The sequence below is a fragment of the Echinops telfairi genome, unplaced genomic scaffold (assembly GCF_000313985.2).
Source record: "Echinops telfairi isolate 266 unplaced genomic scaffold, ASM31398v2 ScPeMD7_7468;HRSCAF=8506_0, whole genome shotgun sequence".
Lineage (NCBI taxonomy): Eukaryota > Metazoa > Chordata > Mammalia > Afrosoricida > Tenrecidae > Echinops > Echinops telfairi.
In genome coordinates this window covers 53,576,733-53,598,150 of record NW_022111369.1, presented here as the reverse complement: position 1 = coordinate 53,598,150, position 21,418 = coordinate 53,576,733, and the positions used below count along the sequence as shown (strand labels likewise).

General features: G+C 38.4%; 1 protein-coding gene across 1 annotated transcript in view; it reads right to left on the bottom strand.

Moving 5' to 3' along the window:
* Positions 1 to 21,418, bottom strand: part of N4BP2 (NEDD4 binding protein 2) — an 88,546-nt gene that overhangs the window by 14,314 nt on the left and 52,814 nt on the right. Inside the window, exons 8-14 of the mRNA XM_045284158.1 lie at positions 17,550 to 17,705; positions 13,669 to 16,118; positions 12,720 to 12,805; positions 11,988 to 12,033; positions 9,481 to 9,653; positions 5,093 to 5,211; positions 1,397 to 1,535 (exon numbers count right to left, since the gene is read on the bottom strand). Coding sequence (XP_045140093.1) covers positions 1,397 to 1,535; positions 5,093 to 5,211; positions 9,481 to 9,653; positions 11,988 to 12,033; positions 12,720 to 12,805; positions 13,669 to 16,118; positions 17,550 to 17,705 — 3,169 coding nt within the window. The remainder of the gene's footprint in view (positions 1 to 1,396; positions 1,536 to 5,092; positions 5,212 to 9,480; positions 9,654 to 11,987; positions 12,034 to 12,719; positions 12,806 to 13,668; positions 16,119 to 17,549; positions 17,706 to 21,418) is intronic.

Sequence of the window (21,418 nt, the reverse complement as noted above, 5' to 3'; positions counted from 1 at the left end):
AAAGCCCTTGAGACAGTGCTGACCCATAGAAACCGTATGCAGAACAGAACAAAACACTACATGGTCCTGTTCCCTCCTCACAATTGTTCTTATGCGTTGAGTTCATTGATGCAGCCACTGTGCCAATGGCCTTCCTCTTTTTTGCTGCTTCTCCACTTTACCAAGCATGTCTTTCTCCAGGAACTGACTAGTGTCTCTTGATAATGTGTGTAAAGTAAGTGAGACAAAGTCTCGCCATTCTTGCCTCCACAGAGCATTCTGGTTGTACTTCTTCCATGACAGATCTGTTTGTGCTTTTGACAGTCTATAGTACTTTCAATATTCTTCACCAAAATAATTAAAATGCATCAATTTTCATCAGCCTTCCTTATTCAATGTCCATCTTTGGCATGCATAGGAAGCAATAGAAAATACCGTGACTTTGGGTCAGAAATACCTTGGCCTTCAAAGAGACATCTTGCTTTTCAACACTTTAAAGAGGTCCTGTGCAGCAGTTACCTAATGCAATACAGCTTTTGATCTCTTGACTGGTGCTTCCATGAGCATTGATTGGGATCCAAGCAAGACAAAATCCTTGACAACTTCAGTTTTCTCTCCATTTGTCGTGATGTTACCTATTGTTCCAGTTGTGAGGATTTTAGTCTTCTTTACATTGAGTTGTAACTGAAGGCTGTAATCCTTGATCTTGAGCAGCAAGATTTTCCTCACGTTCAGCAAGCAAAGTTGTGCCATCTGTGTATTGCACATTGCTAATATACCTTACTCCGATCTTGATCCTACATTCTTCCTCATATAATCCAGCTTCTCCCATGATTTGCTCAGCATACAGATTGAACAAGTTGGGTGAGAGGATACAACCCCGGCACACACCTTTTCTGATTTTAAGCCGTGCAGTATTCCCTTGTTCTGTTCACACAACTGCCTCCTGATCCATGTCCAAGTTCCTCATGAGCACAATGAAGTATTTTGGAATTCCCATTCTCTTTGAGGTTATCCACAATTTGTTATGATCCACACAGTCGAATTTCTTGGCATAGTCAATAAAACACAAGTAAATATCTTTCTCGTATTCTCTACTTTCAAAGACCCATCTGACATCAGTAATGAAATTCCTTTTTCCACATCCTATTCTGAATCTGGCCTAAACCTCTGGCAGCTCCCTGTCAATGTATTGCTGTAACTATTTTTCGATGATCATTAGTAAAATTTTACTTGCATGTGCTATCAATAATATTGTTTTATAATTTGTGCATTCGAAAGCAAATATTCTATTGACGGTTAAATTGCCACTCTAGTCAATATAGTAAGAAATAATCATTAAACTATGTCTTTGAACCTACTGTATTTTTATATACAATTGTTTACCATTAGTTTAAGATATTACATAAGTCTATACCTTTTTATCTTTGTGTTTCTGTGTGGTACGAGAGGTGGTGTTTTCAGCTGAGTGAACAAAGTCTCCTGCTATCACTCTTTTTACAGGTTCTCCTTCAAGAATAGCATTTAAAAATTTCACTGTTGGTTCTAAACAATAGCTGTGGAGAGTTGAAGTACAAAGAGAATGTTAATAAATGAAAATAACAAGCATGAAGAAAATAAAATAGGAACATATGCAATCCAACAAGAATTTTATAAAAATGTGAAAAACCAGCTCAGTCTTAAGTTGTCAATATTGAAATTCAATGTTCATTGTGGACCCCTGAGCCTCAAAAATTAACAGAAAAAAAAACCTGGTATGGCTTAGAAAATTAGTATTTAAAAAGTGAGTATCAAAAAAAGGTAACACACTAATGTTTCTGGTCTTTTTCTTTCACTTTTTATTATGAATTAGATAAAGATTGGCAGAGCAGATCAACAGTTCTATGTGTAACAGTTCACACACGTTTTTTTCCACACATCCACTGCCGTGCCCTCAATGTCCTGTCACTTATCCCACTTTCTCCCTGTTTCCTGCGTCCATTCCTTCTTCTTTTTTAGCCTCCTGAATTTTGTTGATAATACTACCCTTTTGATCTTAAATGGTTGGCTATTCTACTACAGGGATGAGTTTAATTGCAGAACTGAAATGTGCCTAAGGGCCATATTCTTGGGGGAGGGGGATTGTTCCACCTCTCTATCTAACTAGTAAGCCTGACTAGTTTATGATTTTGAGTTTTGTTCCACCGTTTTCTCCACCTCCAAATGTGATCCTTGTTTCTGTTCCTTTGTTTTTTAAATTTTCATCATTTTTCTTTCCTCTGGATGGTTCAAGAGTAATGGTTGGACCTTAGATGGCTGCTCAGAAACTGTTAGGACCTTAGTCACTACTCATTTAAATAGGATGTAGAACATTGTCTTTTTTAACTGTTATGCCAGTAGACCTTGATGCCTCCTAAGACTATGGAACTCAGCCCCCTCATCAACTCATTCCCTCGAGCAGTTTGGTTATGTCTAATAAGTTTTCATAGCTGTGCCTCCTGATGCTCTACTACATTGCAGCAAATGTATACAAGTATATAAATGTTCTGAGTCAAAATCTCATCAAGTCAATGTTGACTCAAAGTGACCTCCCTGTGGGTTTCTGAGACTAAAATGGTTATGGGAGTAGAAAGCCCAGTCTTTCTCCCAAGAGGGAGTGCTGGTGGTTTCGAACTGCCAACCCTGCAGATCACAGCCACCAAAGAAATCCTATAGAGCAGTTCTTCACTGTCCTATAAAGTTGCTGTGAGTCGGAATCAATGAAATAACAGTGGATTTGGCTTTGGTTTCCTTTATTAATGTATGATACACTTGATGTCTTTCCATCTCTCTCCTGATCTCTGGACATTAGTATGCAGTGCATCAAATCCATTCTTGAGATGGTCTCTAAACTCAGATGGGATGTATTCAAGGTCATATTTGGATCACTTAGACTTTTTATTTTCTTCAGCTTCAACTTGAAATTGCACATAAGCAATTGATGGTTCATTGTGCAGGTGGCCCCAGGCTTTATCTTAACTGAAAACAATTAGTTTGTCCATTGTCTCTTTCCACAGATGTAGTTTATTTCCTGTGTAATCCATCTAATGAGGTCCACATGAATAGCTATCAATTATGCTGTTGGAAAAAAGAGTCTATTCTGATATCCACTTTGGTCTTTTCTCCCTCTGTTGTCTTTTTAGTGACCGTTTCCTCTCTTCACGTTTGGTACCTTTTAAGTCATCAGGTCTTCTGTCTTCTGTAGTTTTCAATGTGTCAAACTTGTTCTTGAAAAGTTCTCCAAATTCAAGAGAAAGATACTCACATTGTAACTTGGCTCTTTGGGGCTTTTAAATTTTCTTCAGCTTCAATCGGAACTTGCATATGGCAACTGATGGACTGTTCCACAGTCTCCCCGTGGACTAGTGTTGGCTGCTGATATTGATTGAGCTCCTCTATCACCTTTTCCCAGTTATAGTCTATTGAATTCTTGAGTATTTCATCTGGCAAAATCCCAGTGTATAATTGCTGATTATGTTGTTGAAAAAGAGGTATGTGCAATGAAGAAATCATTGGTCTTGCATAATTCTGTCATGAGATCATAAGCTTTGTTTCTACCACTAAGGTTATATTTACAACTACTGACTTCTCTCTTGGTTTCAAATTTTTGCATTCCAGTCATCAATAATTATCCATGTTATCTTGATTACATGCTTAATTTCAGACTGAAGAAGTTGGTAGAATTCTTCAGTTTCTTCATCACTAGCTTTAGTGATTGTTGCATAAACCAAAAACTAGGCTCACTGTCAAAGAGTCAATTCTGACTCATGGTGACCATATAGAACAGTATAGAACTGCCCCTGTGGATTTCTGAGCCTGGAACACTTAATGGGGGTAGAAAGCATCTTCTTCCCTTGCTGAGTTTTGAACTGCGAGCCTCGAGGTTAGCAGGCCACTGCATAACCCACTACACCACCAAGGCTCCTTACCAGTTGATGCATACATTTGTATAATATCTGTATTAAATAAAACTTCCTTGTAGGCATAGAGATATTATCCTATCACAGACAGCATTGTATTAAAGACAGATCTTGATATGTCATTTTTAACAGTGAATGCAACACCATTCCACTTGACTCATTCCCGGCACACAAAACCATATGATAGTCCGATTCCAAACAGCCAATACCAGTCCATTTCAGCTCACTAATGCCTAGGATATCAATAGACTGATAGGTGGGTTCAAATAGCCAACCATTCAGTTAGCATTTAGGCACTGAGCTATTGGTGCTACCCAAGGACTCCTGCATAACTGATATTGCTGTTGTTAGATGTTGTCAACTAATTTTCACTCAGAGCAGAAATGTCCCATAGGTTATAATCTTTATGGGAGCAGATCACCAAATCTTTTTTCAGTAGAGCTGCTGAGTGAATTAAAATTGCCATCCTTTATTAAAGTAAGCTACAAAAATTTTCTCTTCTAGGAACCATCTTACAATAGTATTCACATGTGTACATAAGATATATGTTTAGAAAAGCTCATTGCAGCTGGTTTCCAATTTGTTTACAGTTAAAAAGTTCATTAAAAAGGGTATATTTAAACGAATTATGGTAGTTTCCTACTATGGAAGGCTCTATAGATGCTAATGACAACAGTTAACTATATATAGACAGGAAAAATAAACATCAGCAAAGTTACAAAGCAGTAAACAACACAACCTCTTTTCAATGGAATATATATATTTTTACAAATCTATAGATACAGATGCATATACACATATCAGGATGTAGCAGAAAAATCTTATGGAGAAATACAAATCAATTATTAGAAACTGTTCACTTTCTATATTACATCCACTGCATTTGAATGGTTTATTATATACTTGTAATACTTTTACGGGGCCCTGGTGGCAAAGTAGTGTAGCACTCCACTAGTAACCAAGAAGTCCACAAGTCAAGCCACAACCACTTTGAGAGAGTATAGAAGTCTTACAGCCTTGGAAACCCTATGGGGGAGTTGCACTCTATCCAGGAAGGCCACGTGAGTCAAAATTGTCAATGACAACAAGTTTTCCAGGTATGTAACTTTCATTACTTTAAAACATAAAAGGTTAAAGTACAACACATACTGACAACAGGCAATCCTAGTACTCACTTGTGGTTCTGGAAAATGTCCATCAGAAAGCTATGGTTAATGGTTGGAAATAACTTGAACAGTTCCTTCTCCTTCAGTTTGGTGGCAAAATCTTTTACAAACATAAGGGACTGCCTTCTCTAAAGAAAAATAAGAAAATCTTCATTAAGATGGGACTTGTTCTGCTAATTACACTGATCCAAAAGCAGTTACTGTGTTGCAAAATAGAAATACAATTCACTGATTAAAGCCTGAAATTAATAATAAAAATGTTCTATCGCTAGTTATTTCTATATCATTTCTTGCAAAGTATACAAAAACTATTATATATATCACATGCATACGTATACATCTATGTGCAAGCATTTTTGGATAATTATATACATAATCTCACATGTAAACGCTCATTTAACCATGCTATCTAAAACAAGGTAAAAATAAATGAGGTTGTAGAAAATAAAGGTTAAAATATAGGGAAAAGCTAGCAAGTAAAATTAGTCAATAATGCACGTCACAAAATCCTGTACAACTGCTAAAGATGACCACAAAATTACCTCTGGGATTCTTCATGGCCAAGGCAAAGGAGAGAAAATAGATGGTCAGTGCTCATAAAATACAAACAAACCCACTGTTTACAAAAAGTATCGCTAGTTTTTTCTAATACAAAGAGCAATGTCTCCCAAAGGCCCTTATAAAGGATATTAAAAAGTATGCCAAGAATAAGATCCTCAAAAGTATACTCTCCTGCCCCACTCAGTGAACCGTGCTTTCTTCTTCAAACTCATCTGTAGCCCTTAGACTTAAGGCTGAAACTCTCTAATGTGAAAAGAAGCAGATGACTGCTATCCTAAGGGTATACAACTGTCGGCCACTGAACTGTAAGGACTGCCTGGGACTACCAAGTATTTACAATCTCAAGGCCCTCCTTGCTTTCTTATGACATGTATTAATCTGGTACACTGTTGTTAGAACAGGAACTACCTTTATTTTAAATTTCTCATATTTTTATTCCTCAGAATAACTACGAAAATTGTTATCTTTCACAAGTCCTATTTAGAGCTGTGACTTTAAAGTACTGGATGCTACAAATATCCAAACATCTGAAAAACAAATTAACTTGCAACAATATTTCAAATGTTATTGAAGATAACTGAGGATTCCTAAAATTAAGGATAATGTTGAGACAGTTATTTCATGTTTTGTGTGTCTGCTTTAAGCCTAACCATATCCAGGCCATTTATAGTACCCAGCAGCAATAAGAGGAATCGTGATGGGTTACAATCTGATGGGTTTGTAACTGCCAGCCTTGCACTTAGCAGCCCAAACCCTCTACATCACCAAGGCTCCTTTGAAAATGCACAGTTTTATTAAAATAAGTAACTAAAATATATAAATACAAAGTTCTGAGTAAAGTGAGCTTCTGTCTAAACTAGTTTAATTGAGGTTAGAAGATAAGGCAGAGTATTTAGTGCTTTTAATTCCAATCCATATGTTTCTAGAACTTTTTAATAAAAGATCAAGACTTAAGGTCTTTAGTTACCCTTCATGCCTGGAAATGAATTCACCCTCACACCTCAATTCTCATTCAAGCAATAGTCAGACCAATAAAGTGAATAAATACAATGTGAAAGTATGCACAAAGGAAAAACAAAGTTACTTCAAAGATGACCAACAGCAAGACAGAACATTGTGTTATTAATTTATCTGTGAAATTATATGAAAGATTTCATTCATGTTTTTCTTTTTTTTTTTAATCTTTGTATTGGGGGTTTGTACAGCTCTTAACAAAATCCATACATTAATTTAATCAGGCATGTCTGTACATATGTTGCCCTCATTCTTTTCTAGACATTTACTTTCTATTGAGCCCTTGATATCAGCTCTTCCCGCCCCTGACACCATAACCCTGATTGGCTGTACATTATTATTATTTTCATCTCTCATTCATATTTTTCTAGGAATAAAAAATTACATAGGTAAATGAAAAAAGTTAGGAAAATTGTTACATTTTAACCTGACTACAAGGGGTACCCCCAAAAAGCCAGAATTGCACAGGGCAGAGTGGAGCTTTCATAGTAGGGCACATTTCTCCCACAAGGCAAGCATCAAGCAACTAGCTCTGAGTTAATGCACCCAGTGGCATCACCAGGGAAGGTTCTCTCTGGTCACTGTGAATTTTTTCATGAAAGCAGTTTCACTCAAACCTCATTTTTTGTAATGGCCAATTTAAGAAAACAGTGTGTGGGTGTGAAATTTTATTTCCTGCTCAGAAAAAAATGCCACAGAAACTGTTGTGATGTTGAACACAGCTTACAAGGGCTGTCTATGGGAAAAACTAAAGTATATGAGTAGTTTTCTCATTTCAAAAAAGGTGAAATGTCAATTAATGACAAACCTCGTTTCTGGACATCTATAGACTTCCTAATCAGATAAAAATGTCAACTCGTAGTGCGTTAGGAGTTCGTTCCACCAGGTCAAACTGTTAATCAAGCTTTCTATTTAGAAGTTCTGAAAAGATTGTGTAACAGTGTGTGACAAAAATGGCCTGATTTGTGGCAGGTGGGGGACTGGTTTTGCCACCACAACAATGCACCTGCTCATGCAGCCATCTCAGTGTTGTCAGTTTTGGGCAAAAAACAGAATGCCTCTCTTGCCCCACACACCTTACTCACCTGACCTCACTCCATGTGACTTCTTTTTGTTTTCATCAGTGGAACATGAAAGGACAGCAATTTGAGGACATTGATGAGGGGAAGAAATAAACGGTGCTGTCAGCTATCCAAACAGATGAGTTTGAAAAATGTTTCCAAGAATGGAATCACAGATTTGACAAACTTATTAAGTGTAATGGAGAGTACTTTGAAGGTGATAAGGATGTTTTGTAAAAAAAATTCCTCGGGGAGGAGATGAGCCAGTCAGGGTGCGATGTAACACCGAAGAGAAATACAACTTTCCTCTACTTCCTAAATGTTTCCTCCCCGCTCCCACTACCCACACTCGAATTCGACCTTGCAAGTCTGGCTAGACCAGAGGATGTACACTGGTACAGATAGGAACTGAAAATACAGGGAATCCAGGGCGGATGAGCCCTATAGGACCAGTGGTGTGAGTGGCGAAACAGGGAGGGTAAAGGGAGAATGGGTAGGAAAGAGGGAACCAATTACAAGGAACTATATGTGACCTCCTCCCTGGGGGACAGACAACTGAAAAGTGGGTGAAGGGAGACGTTGGACAGGGCAAGATATGACAAAATACCCATTTATAAACTATCAAGGGCTCATGAGGGAGGGGGGAGCGGGGAGGGAGGGGAAAAATGAGGACCTAATGTCGGGGGTTTAAGTGGAGAGAAAATGTGTTGAGAATGATGTACAAATGCGCTTTACACAATTGATGTGTGTATGGATTGCGATAACAGTTGTATGAGCCCCTAATAAAATGTTTTTTAAAAAAAATTTCAATACATACCTTTGAAAAAAAATTCCATTTTGGGGGGCACCCCCTCATATATCTTCTATAGTCCTCTCTGCAATACACTCTGTCCAATAACAGTACTATTCACTTCCCTTGACTATGGTCAGAGAGGATCTCAATTGATGCCCTATTTGACCCATTTAAAAATTCTATCAGTTTGTTAAAAAGTGGAGGTAAAACAGTGTGGATTACGCCTTTAGGTGAATCCCCTCTGAATATAGATGAGGGATGTGAATAACCTTGCTATCAGACAGAGTGCATTATAGTGGATTATACCAGATGTAGTTAGGTTAAATTTTAAAAGCTCATCATTTGATGTCCCTTTTGACCCAATTTAAAGTAGTTCTGGTTTTTAATATTTTCTGCTTTCTTTTCAACTAGAAGTTTTTTCTATTTTATTTTGTTATTGTTGTTAGCTCTTTTTATTCTTTGTGGGGTTTTTGTTTTTGCATGTGTTTTTGGTATGTGAACTCCAAGAGTTATCTATAGAGACAGTAAATGGATTGATGGTTTCTTAGGGGTATAGTGGGGAAAATGGGGAGCTAATAACAAGGAGTGCAAGAAAGAAGAAAATGTTCTAAAATTGGTGTGGTAGAAATTATACAACTCCTCTTAACATGCTTGAACTATTGAATTGTACAATATGTGGATTCTGTCCTAATAAAATGACTTTTAAAAAAGGTAGAAAATTGAAATTTAATGGCCTACAAAATTAAATCTAAACCAACACATATTTCACATAGCTTACTGTTACATGGCATCAATGAATTTCCCAAAGGCAAACACTTAAACTTAGAAATTATTTAAAACATTTTCCAATTTTAACATCAAGTTCAATTGGCTAAATATAAATTCTAGATTAGGAAAACAGTAGAATCAAATGGAAATCACAAAGTAAAAATAAATGCAATCCACTAATGGCAAAGACAATAGCATACCAAGCTCTCCTTTTCCTGGATGGCCATTTCTTCTGACATTATTTCTCTGAGTGACACTATTTTATACTGCGTATTCCAACAGTCCGGTACAGGTACCATTTCAGATGCTGCTAAAGTCCTCTGCATTTTTCTCCCTGTTCTCTGAGATGATTTTTGCTCAACCAGAGAAGGATCTATAAAAACAGTATAAATTATATCAGTGTTTAAATAATACATAATAATTAAGCAGCAGTATTTGCTAAAATTATGCCATTACTATTACAAGCCCAAGACACCAAGATGCATGGTATTTTAAACATTTCAGCTTACAAATATAACACAACTCTGAAATTTCCAGATACAACTTTGTCATGTAATTAAAAATAAGGAATAACATACATGAAGGTAGAAACACCTCAAATGAGTAATGATCCCAGGACAATTTAATATTCCATTCTTTTAAATAGTTGAACAACACATTAAAAAATAGTGAAACTTTTATATAGGACTTTTACAGGTATAGTATATAGAAGACTTTCATACATAGATATAAATGTAGAATAAAATGTTGCTGTTGTTAGTTACCATCAAGTTTGCCCCAACCCATGGCAACCCAGTATGTGCAGAGTAGAACTGTATTCCTTTGGAGTTTCAAGGCTGTGACCCTGAGAACAGCAAGGCTGCTTAAAATTCAGAAATTCAGGTGGGTCGACCTTTGATTTACTAGCCAAGTACTTAAGCATTGCAACACCCAAGAATATTCTATATAGTATGCATGCACAGAAGAGTTTGCATAGGGTAATCAAAGAGAAAAGGCCTCTGCCCAGCCTGATCAAGGATGGAGAGGACTGATATTCTGGCAAGCCTGTGACCCACAAAAGAAATAAAATCAATATAAAGCATCTGATATTCAACATAAGGGAAGAGCTGAACATTTAAGAATTTAGTTCTGTAATATTTCAACCTCTCTGAGGGATACCAAAGAAGCCCTGGTGGCATCATGAATTAAGCAATGGGTTGCTGACCAAAAGACTGGCAGTTCAAGGCCACCAGCTACTCCTTTGGGAGGAAGATGAGGCAATCAGCTTCTGTAGACTTACAACCTCAGAAACCCTAAGGAGCAGTTCTACTCTGTCCCACAGGGTTGCTATGAGTTCTAATCAACTCAACAGTGTGTTTTGTTTTTGTTTATTTGGTTTTAGGATAGATATATATATCCTAAATATATATATATGTATATGTATGTGTGTGTGTGTATATATGTGTGTGTGTGTGTGTGTGTGTGTATATATATATATATATCCTTAATAAAAATATCACCTAACTCAAGGTGCACCTAACCCAAATCATGGTATTTTCAATCACCTCATATGCATGTGAATAAAGTAGACTAAAGAATAATCAATGAATTTTAATTATGATTCTTGTGAAGCATGTTCAAAGTACCATGGACTGCCAAAGGAACAAACAAATGTGTCTTAGAAAAAGTACAGCCAGAATGCTCCTTCAAAGCAAGATGGCAAGACTTCATCTCAGACACTTTGGACATGTTACCAGGAGAGACCAGTCCCTGGAGAAGAATATCATGGTTGGTAAAGTGGAGAGGCATCTAAAAAGAGGAATACCCAAGACAAGAGGGATTTGCACAGTGGCTACAATGGGTTCATACTAGGAAAAAGGTGCAGACTGGGCTGTGTTTCCTTCTGTTGTACATACAGGGTCGCTATCAGTCTGAACCAACTCATTGGCACCTAACAACAACAAGAGAGATCAACATATTCGGACAGATTCCTTTGCTGTCCAGGAAGCTACTGGCAGACCCACAACCCTGCCATGCTCTGAGCCCCTCGATCTCTCAAACTGCCTTAGCTGCTGCAGCTACGGCTCAAGCATAACTCAGAACGGAAGTAGATCCTGAGAAGCTCCTAGCTGGAGCTTTTGTCCTTGGTCCCAGTCTGGAATGGGCAAAGGTGGAATCTGTGCACAATAGGGAGGCCTTCGAGGACAGGCCTGCCATCCTGCACTAATCACGTACGATGACACTGGCATAGCAGTGTGTACTGGAACTGAGTATTTCTAGCTGGCAGGAGGCACCGGAAAAGCAGGCTGCTGTTTATGTTCCAATAATGTTAACATTGATAAAATTACTGAAGAACCAAGTGAACATTTTAACCAGACTATCAAATACAGAGACAGCTCACTGCTCTCAAAGCTCTTTTCTCTCATGAAGAGCACAACCTTAAAAGGACCCAGCTTGACCATCTGTATCAAAGCCCATCTCAGGGGCCCCACAGAGCTCAGGAAAGTATGTTATGATGGCTCTAATTCCTCCTTCAAGTTTTTTTAATTTTCTTTTATTTCATATCAACATTAAATGTTAAATATTTTTAAGAAACTTTATTTGCAAATTAAAAATTCTTCAGTAACGTGTTTTATAGAAGTAATTTAATAATAATAAAAATCTATACACACACACCAAGTTTCACCATGAACACAAGCACATTAGAGGTTACCAGCAGGTCCTTTACCTGGCACAGGTCTGCCACTCGCTATTTCTTCCTGTCGTTGCTTCTCCTAAACAGAGAGGGGGGGCTTATGTTGTTTTTCTTTAGCAATTATTTCCCCTTCCAAAACCAAACTCAATCTCGAGTCAATTCCAACTCATATCTACCCTATAGGACAGAGTAGAGCTGCCCTGTGGGTGTAACTCTTTACACGAATAGTAAGCCTCATCTTTCTTCCGGGGAGCTGCTCGTGATTTTGAACTGCTTTCTTCCAGTTAGCAGTGCGATGAGGAACCCATAGGCCCACCAGGGCTCGTCTATTTCTCCTGAAATAACTGTAAATCATTTATAGTAAAGCTGAGCGAAACAACAAAAATAGATTTAAAAAAGCATAACTACAGCTACATCATTTACTGAACTTTTCTGCTCAATTTTTAAAACTTTCAAAGTTTCACCAGAGGGCTCTTTAAGTGAGGGAGTAAAACTCACCAGTTATGTTTTGTTTTATTTTGTTGGAAGTCACCGCCACACTGAGCTCTACCACTAACCATCTAACTTGGCCAGTCTGGAAGTAATGTCAAACACTGGCGCAAGGGAAGGAGAAGAAAAAACTTCTTCTGTAACTGGTAAAAGTTTACCCGCTCCCAAAATACACTTACAAACAGAATTTGTCACATAACCCAGAGTTTACTGAAACGCAAAAGCAGCCAAGTGAACACAAAAGGAACTCTTAATTAAAAAAAGAAGTCTACCAACCGTCACAGAGTCTTTCCATTTCTCATAAATTGCTTTAGCCAGATTCAGATCTATAGGAACGATACAATCTTCAACTGTTAGACACTCTTGCGAAGGGAAAAGAAAAAAAAGAAAATATTATCATTACTAGGTAAGATATTTGCAGAACATGTAACCCACTACCTTACACTTCATAACACTAGTTCGAGTTACTAGTTAGTAACCCATGTTCCTTTTTTTTTTTTTGGCATGTTTCTGTAACTGTGCCGCTACTTTCACATGCCTCAGGTGGAGTAGTAACACGTTTTATAATGATGTGATCAGTGTTATGTTATGAATAAAAGTAAATATATGAAATTAATTCCTCTCCATTGGCCTACATATATATTCTTTCTTCAGCTCCACCAGTCGACCCCTTTTCAATCTGTGTCCCCTCTGGAATTAATCATTAAGTGTATCTGAAGCAGCACCACAGTGCCAAACAAGGCTCATTTAATAAGGTGTGGGGAGTGTCAGGCCCGCGGACTACCTACAAGCTGTGAAACCATCAAGACCATCTAACATCACCATTGTCACCAAAGAGCAGCAGTTCTGGCCATCACAGGAGGGGTGAGTTAATGAAGGAAGTGTTTAACCAGTATAGCCTGTGAATGATGTTATAATATCCAGATGGCCCTTGGAAAGAAAAAAGATTCCCCACCTCTAATCTATATAAACGAGTATGAAGTAAATGCCAGAAAAAGATTCCAATGTATACATGGTTACACACAAACTTCACATGAATACTACTACTTCTTCAAAACAACCTTTTTTTTAAAAAATGCTCTACAAGCATGTTCTATCAAGAATATACTGTCCTGCGTATAGTCAGGACACATTAACATAGGGAGTAATTTTACAAGCAAAATAGAACCAGCTAAATTCTGTGCACACTAAGATATGCATACAGGTTTGTTGTTTTTTTTCTTACCTGACTCAATGCCAACAGGGCCAAATAACTCACAGAGCTGAAATGCCAGCTCAAGGGGCAATGCCAATTCCAGACATTCTATGGTCACATGCTTGGCCGTCACTGGAGTGTGGCGCATCATCTCCGTTTTCCCGTTTTCACTAACTCCAGCTGACAAACTATCCCCTGACATTAGAATCTTCTCCATTTCCCGCACATCTTTGTCCACACACTCTTCTGTGTTTGTCTGAAATCCCACATGATCCTTTGGAATATTTTCATTTCCCTTTACCTCGCAAGGGTCAGTCAAATTATTTTCTTCTTTTGATTCAAGATTTGTAGCGCTCGGCACAGAGTCTAAAGTATCAGACAAACTCAAAGAATGCATCCCGTCTCCAACCTCTACCAGTTGCTTCTCTGTGTCACTCATATCCTTAGTGGTAGTGGTTCTTAAAGCATCTGAAAATGACGGCTTCCTGCTCTGTATCCCAGAAGGCCCTCCCTGACTAGTCGGAAGTGGCTGCCTAGCACTCTTTAGACCTCCAGCCGCACATGGTGATAAAGCACTCATCTCTGCCTGCCCTGTGGTTCCCTCTTCCTTCTCTTCCCGCTCTATGGTTTGCTCTTCCTTCTCTGCCTGCTCTGTGTCTCCCCTTTCCCTCTCGGCCAGCTCTGTCTCTCCCTGCTGCCTCTCTGCCTGCTCTGTGGTTCCCACTTCACCTTGAAAGGCAGGCTGAGGGGGAATGTCGCTGATGGCAGCTCCAGGACCAAGTGCTGGCACCGTTGAATCAGAACCCTCTGTTATATCTTTTGGGATAACAGTTGCCTCTGGATCTAATCCACCAGATGGCCCAGTGGGTGAGTCATTTGATGTTAGGTGATTATCACTGGCAGTGTATTCACATAATTTATGTTCCGAATCTAACAGGAGAGTTGTGGCCCAAAGAATATCTTTGTTACACTTCTCATATAGGTCTTCTAGGACTTCTGATGCCACAGACTCAAATATTTCACATAGGGTATCAAGTTTTTCAGCATCGTCAGCAGCCATCAGCTCACTTTCTTCCACGTGCGTGCTTTTCTCGTGCATTACCCTGTATGGAATCATTTCTTGACCACCCAGTTTTGGGTTAATATTGAAGGCTTCCGGTTTAAATCCATCGGGTCTTCCTGTTAATACTTCGACGGAATCAGAAACACTTATCTGACTCTTTTTGATTTTCCATAAGAGAGCAAAATCCTGTGGTTCGGTCTGGGTACAGACGCCTGTGCCTGTTTCTATTTCAGGGACTCCTTTAGAGGTCTCCTCAGGAAACGCAGCTCTAGTGTGTGCGTCCACTACTCCAGGGCCCGTGGGTGCACTACCAAGGAAAGACAGACCTGGAGAGCCCTGTTCGTCATGCTTCACTTCTCTTAGACAAATTTTACTCTCCGGGGTCCCTTCACTGGCTAGCATTTCAGAACTATCTAGGAGGGAGCTACTCAAGGTTTCTTGTTCTTTAGGGCTTGTGCCTCCACGTGGTGTACAGGACGACATTTCACTCCCATGGTCACTAGTTCCAAATTCTAGAGTAGGTTCATGGCCACAAGCCTTTGATATTCTTCTTCTGGGCTTTCTCTGAGCTAAAGAATCCAATGGAGGCCAGCTGTCCTTGGAGTTCAATGAGCTTGGTATATTTTCCCACGTGCTTGTAAAAATATCCTGTTTGATGCCGTTGAAGGATTCTGGGGCATCATCACACCAGAACTTCTTGCCATCCTCTACACTATCATGTGCAGATCTACCATCCTGGATGCAATCTCTGCCCAGATAAATACTAGCACCCCACAGCCTGGGTGCCTGAAGGGGAGTATACTTTGTGTCACTTTGTGCAGATGAAGCTTTTTCCTCTTTTCGGTTCCTTTTTGTCCTCTGACTAATAGTCTTATTAACTGGCCAGTCACCAACAAAATCTGATACCTCATGTCTTGGGAACGTTTCCAAGTTGGATTTGCTTTGCTGTTTCCCAAAGGCTTTTTGCTTTACTATTGGCCTCTCCTCCCAGGCTTCACTGGGCAAAGAACATTCTGTTTGAAGTAGGGTAGTCTTGACAAAATTGCAGTCTTCTTGACTCAGTGATACTCCTGCTACCAAACCACCTCCATCTGTTTTACTACATTGCTTTGCAGAAGCCCCTTCACCTGGCTCTTCCTTTTCACTTCTGACTACTGGACATATGTGGCTTTCAGGGTCAGAAGAAGGCATGTCGAGATCTTGCTGCATGAAAGCACTCTGAATGTTGGGAGTCACACCACTTATTTCTTTTCTTCCTTGGTCTAAATTTGCCTCAGTGAGAAATGAAATGCTCCCATGTAATGCCATGTCCCTGGTCAATTCAAGTTTCTTCTCTGCGGTTAAGTCTAGGTCCTTCAAGGATGACGATAAAACATTTCCTTCTCTCGCCAGGGTAGAGTCTTCATTGACTTTTGGGCTGTAAGATGTTTTTAAAGAATATCATAAATGAATGATAGCTCTTAAAATTGCCATCGACACAATGACTTAAATTAAAAGAGCATTCAACTGAAAGGAGCACTTAACATTTATTGACTTATTTCTAAGAGACTAGAAATAAACTATATTAAAACTATATCAGTTATTCTTGGTCTGCCCCTAATGTACTATGAATACATTCCTTGGTTTTAACCACAGTTCCTAGCACAATGCTTGACACAGGAAAAACAAACTTTTTTCAAATTGAACACTAAGCAGAAGGTTTTCAGTTTCAGGTACTCATTAAATGTTAGTCCCTAAATTCTGTTCCCAGTAGAGGACAGATTTAAGTTGAGTTTATGTAAAATTAGGCCCTGCCTCCATTCTGAGGAAAATTATTAAACTTCATCTATAAAATCCCATAGTCTACCAATTGCGCAATAAAGGCCTCATTTTGTATATCACTTGTTAAATTAAAAAAAACCATCTTCAAAACCAGGTACAGACTCAGAGCACCTTGGCCTAATCACTATAATTTCAACTCCTGTGGTCTTTCCTGCTGCAGATGGTCTACCCATCTTCCTTGCTGGCTTTACTCTAGAAGCTCTCCAGGTCCCAACTCTCCCCCTGAAACTGTCATAAGTAGATTGTACCTGACCACTACAACTCAAAGTTCTTATTTGTATTAACACATAACCTTTAATATGATCCTAAGTCCTTTACTTCTATTCATGTATAAACTCCATGAGATGAGTGTGGCTATTGCCATTTTACAAATGGAGACTGAGGTATACAGAGATTCTGTAAGATGGCAAAGATCACAGAGCCTTAGAATTCGAACCCAGGAAATACTAAGGGATTTAAAAAAGATCCTGGGGAAAAAATGAAACTGAAAGGTAATAAAAATTTTTTCATGGACTCTTTGAAGCTGCCTGTACCCCAGAGATTGAGAGTCCATGATCTTGAGTATTTGGCAACACTGTTTCCCCATAAAAGAAAAGCTATACATTTCCTACCACCACCACCCCTCCCAATTCTCCCTTTCCATCATACAATATGGGCACCTCAAATGGTTTTAGATATTTAAGGCTCTTCTCAACTCATTTATTTATCCAATTATTCATAAGTCCTGAATATTAACAAAATAGCAGATTAGATTACATAAAGAAGCCAGAAATATTCATAGTATAATCATGGATTCATAAAACCGTAAGGACATCTCACTCTAAGACTATATATACCTAAACTCTTAAAAAATAACAAAGGCCCAACTTGTTTTTAAAGCTAATTGGCAAAGACAAAAATAAACAAACAGATAAAGTTAACCGGCAGTGATTTTTCAAGCTTCAAAATCATGCTTTTGAAAAATTAGGTGGTTTTTTTAAAAGATATTTCAAATTGACATTTTTGCACATAAGGAGTTTTAACTTACCTAGTACTTTTGTTCTCACAAGAATATACACACACCTCAATGCGCTCAGTTTTCCTGGGTATCAGAGAACCCATGATTATTGGCACTGAAACAAAGTGCTGATAATGGTCCAACATCCTTGCTATTTTTTCTTTGCTTACCCCGTGAATATTACGCCTGAAAATTTCAGAACATTCCAGGGGAGAGGAGGACAAAAAGAATAATGATAATACAGCTTGAGAAAAAAAAAATTCACAGAATGTCAAACTAAACATGCTTTGTTAATATATAAAAATACCTAAGCTGGCTTTATATGATACAATATACACTACTTGATTCTAATGATACTTTTATTCAGGATATCTCAGATCACAAATTTTTTTATTATTCCATTTTCCCCCAAAATTCTTATCTAACTTAGGAAAAAATGAGCATGTCCTCAGTAATTTTTTTAATCATTTTACTGGGGGCTCATACAACTCTTATCACAATCCATATAAACATCAATTGTGTCAAGCACATTTGTACATTCGTTGCCCTGATAATTCTCAAAGCCCTCAGTAATTCTAAAAGAAGTTATTCTCAAGCTCTGGACAATCTCAGAATATAACTGTTATTTCAAGGCTGTAATTAATTATTAACTCATCACCAACAAACAACTGTCATGGAGTCACTTCTGACTCAGCCTATAGGACATAGTAGGTCTCCCTAGTGCTTCCAAAGTTCCAATCTCTGTGAGGAGAAAGCTTCATCTTCCGCTGCCATGAGTACAGAAGATCAGAGACTCTGAAAATCCCTCTTGCTTCAATAAAACTAGATCTCACATGAATTAAAGCAAGCATATTTCTTAATGCACTCTAAATCAAAAAGGAGAGGTAGGAGTGAGAGAGCTCCCTAACAGGAAGTCTCTGGGTATCAAATATGACGTTTGTCATTTGGACTTTCACTCATGGCAGCTTATTTCTTTGTGTGGTTTTGTTGATGAGCTCACATTTGGTCGAACTTAATACATGGGAATCCTTAGGTCATAAACAAGAATAATTTCTGTAATACAGCACCTGAATTGACATCTGCCTGGTGGCCAAACAGCACACTTTATTTTATCTTAATGAAACTACCTAGGTTGGACTCTCCTCTTTCAGGCTGAAGCAGCTGGATTCCAGTGTTAATATTACCAACCGCCACCAGAGCGAAACTGGGTTTTGTACTCACCTACCTCAATCTTGTCCAGGTTCAGATCACAGAGAAGCAAAGAGACAGAAAAGATGAGAGAGGGGTTAAGAGACATAGATATAGAAAACAGAGCAAAAAGTCTAGTGTATGTTTCGTCTAAGTCCCTGGAAAAGAGTGTATAGGATAAAAGCAACTCAAAAAAAAAGTTTTAGAATTCTTCAGAACTGCTAACGGGCATCAGTCCTCTGATTTAAGAAGACTAGCTACTCTCTAACAAGATAAATCATCAGAAACCACTTAGAAACATAGGACTGAAATCCCCATTCACCAGAGACAAAGAGAGGATATTCAAAGAAATGATATAGTAAAAGAAATGAAAAGACAAAGGTAATAATAATAAAATAATTTTTAAAATAGGAATCCATCATCTATAAAGAAACCAACAATTAGAATGAAGCTGGCTTGCCAACAGTAAGAATGGGAATCAGAATCAAATGTTCTCTTTGAAACCAGAAAGTAATTGTCAATCTAGACCACCGGTTCTCAACCTGTGGGTCGCGATCCCGTTGGGGGGTTGAATGACTCTTTCACAGGGGTTGCCTGATTCATAACAAACAATAGCAAAATTAGTGTTGAAAAAGCAACGAAAATAATTTTATGGTTGGGAGGTCACCACAAATAAATGATGTACAAATGCGCTTTACACAATTGAAGTGTGTATGGATTGCGATAACAGTTGTATGAGCCCCTAGTAAAATGTACAGATATAGACAATATAAAAACAAAACTAATTATTTAAAATTATTTAAATTATATAAAATTATTTAAAAACCACAAAAAAAACATGAGGAACTGTACTAAAGGATCGCGGCATTAGGTTAAGTTGAAACCACTGATATAGACGATCTGTACCTAACAAAAATAAATTATAGGAATAAAAGCAATAAAAGGATTTTCAGATTGGGGGATGGGGGAAAGGGGGGTAGAATTTGCCACCAAGCAAGCCTTCACTAAAAAGAAAATTCTGAAAGATGAGCAGAAGGCAGAAGGAAATTCCCAGATGTGGTAGAGTAAACTTTATTAATATGGCTCTTCTATCCATGTCTCTGTAACACCCACCAAATGTCTGGGTGAGTTATGCAAACAGGGTGCGTACAAGACTGATAGAGGGAATTGGTCAGTTTTCATTACCACCATTCTCCAACCTGCCCCATCCCACCCCTGCAATAAGGATGAGCCATCTTTGAAGCAGTAGCAGAGAAAGGCCAGAGCCATGGGACGAGCATGTTCCAAATCTCTTTCTGAAATGGCACAGGCTGAGACCAGAGGCACCAGAGACTGTGGCACTGAGATTATGAGACAGAGCAAGAGGCTCAGCAGAATGGAATTGTGAGTCAAATGTGACAGGTAGGCTGGCTTCCTGGCCCACTGGGGCAGAAGCCAAGAGACCACATACATGACTGAGAGGCTAATGACCAGAGGGGGACTTGGCTGCTGGCTGAGGAGAGATGTTGCTGTGGACCAAGGACTATATTCTTACTGTTTACTGTTCCTGACTTGTGGCAACCTATTTATTTCCCTAGTAAATTCCCATAATTGTAAGTATTATCTATGAGTTCTGTGGATATTACATAAGTTACTGAATTCAGCATAGATATAGAGGGCAATAGGAAGAACGGTTGAATCAAAATAGGTACAGAAGGATGGCGGGTGAAGGCATTTCTGATCCCTGCCTCAGAGCAATAGGGAAGCCATTCACTGCATCAGAAGTAAGGTCTATGATGCAAGGGGGAAAAGCACAAAGTAGTAACTCCCTGAGTTTGAGATCAAAGACTGTACATTCTGAACAACAACAGCATGTGAGTTGGAAAGGAGGCAAGTATCAGACCTGAAATGTTTGAACGGTCTTATTCCTGTGAGAAGGCAGATAAAGAATCAGCTCAACTTTAGACTCAGAGTTTATATGCCATCATTTATAAGGTAACTACTTCAAAAACAAAAACCGAACTCACTGCCATCAAGTCAATTCTGCTTCATAGCAACCCTATAAGATAGGGTAGAACTGCCCCCCTGTGTTTCTGAGATGGTAACTCTTCATAGGAGTAGAAAGCTTGGTCTTTTGCCAGCAGAGTGGCTGGTGATTTTTGAACTGCTAACCTTGCAGTTATTAGCCCAATGTGTAACCACCACATGACCAGGACTCCTTCAAGGTAATCACTAGCAAAATGAAAAGAGCACATGTAATTTCCATAGCAGAGACCAAAAAAAAAAACCCCCGAATAGGAAAATTTGTATTCAACCAATCAAAATAATTTTGAAATAAGGCAGTATAGGAGGGGAAAAAATACAAATATATCCTTAAAAGATATAGGAGAAAAGAGAATCACAGGAAAACTGAGATTGAGTACAGATATAGACAATATAAAAACAAAACTAATTATTTAAATAACCAAAATAACCATAAAAAACTAAGTTCATCAGCTGAAAGCTAAGAAATGACTGGATTTTTAAAAAACCTAACTAAATTGTAGTTTTACATTAGACTTAAAGATATTGAAAAAAAATTTTTTAAACATTTTATTAGGGGCTCATACAACTGTTATCCCAATCCATACACACTTCAATTGTGTAAAGCGCATTTGTACATCATTCTCAAAACATTTTCTCTCCACTTAAACCCCCGACATTAGGTCCTCATTTTTCTCCTCCCTCCCCGC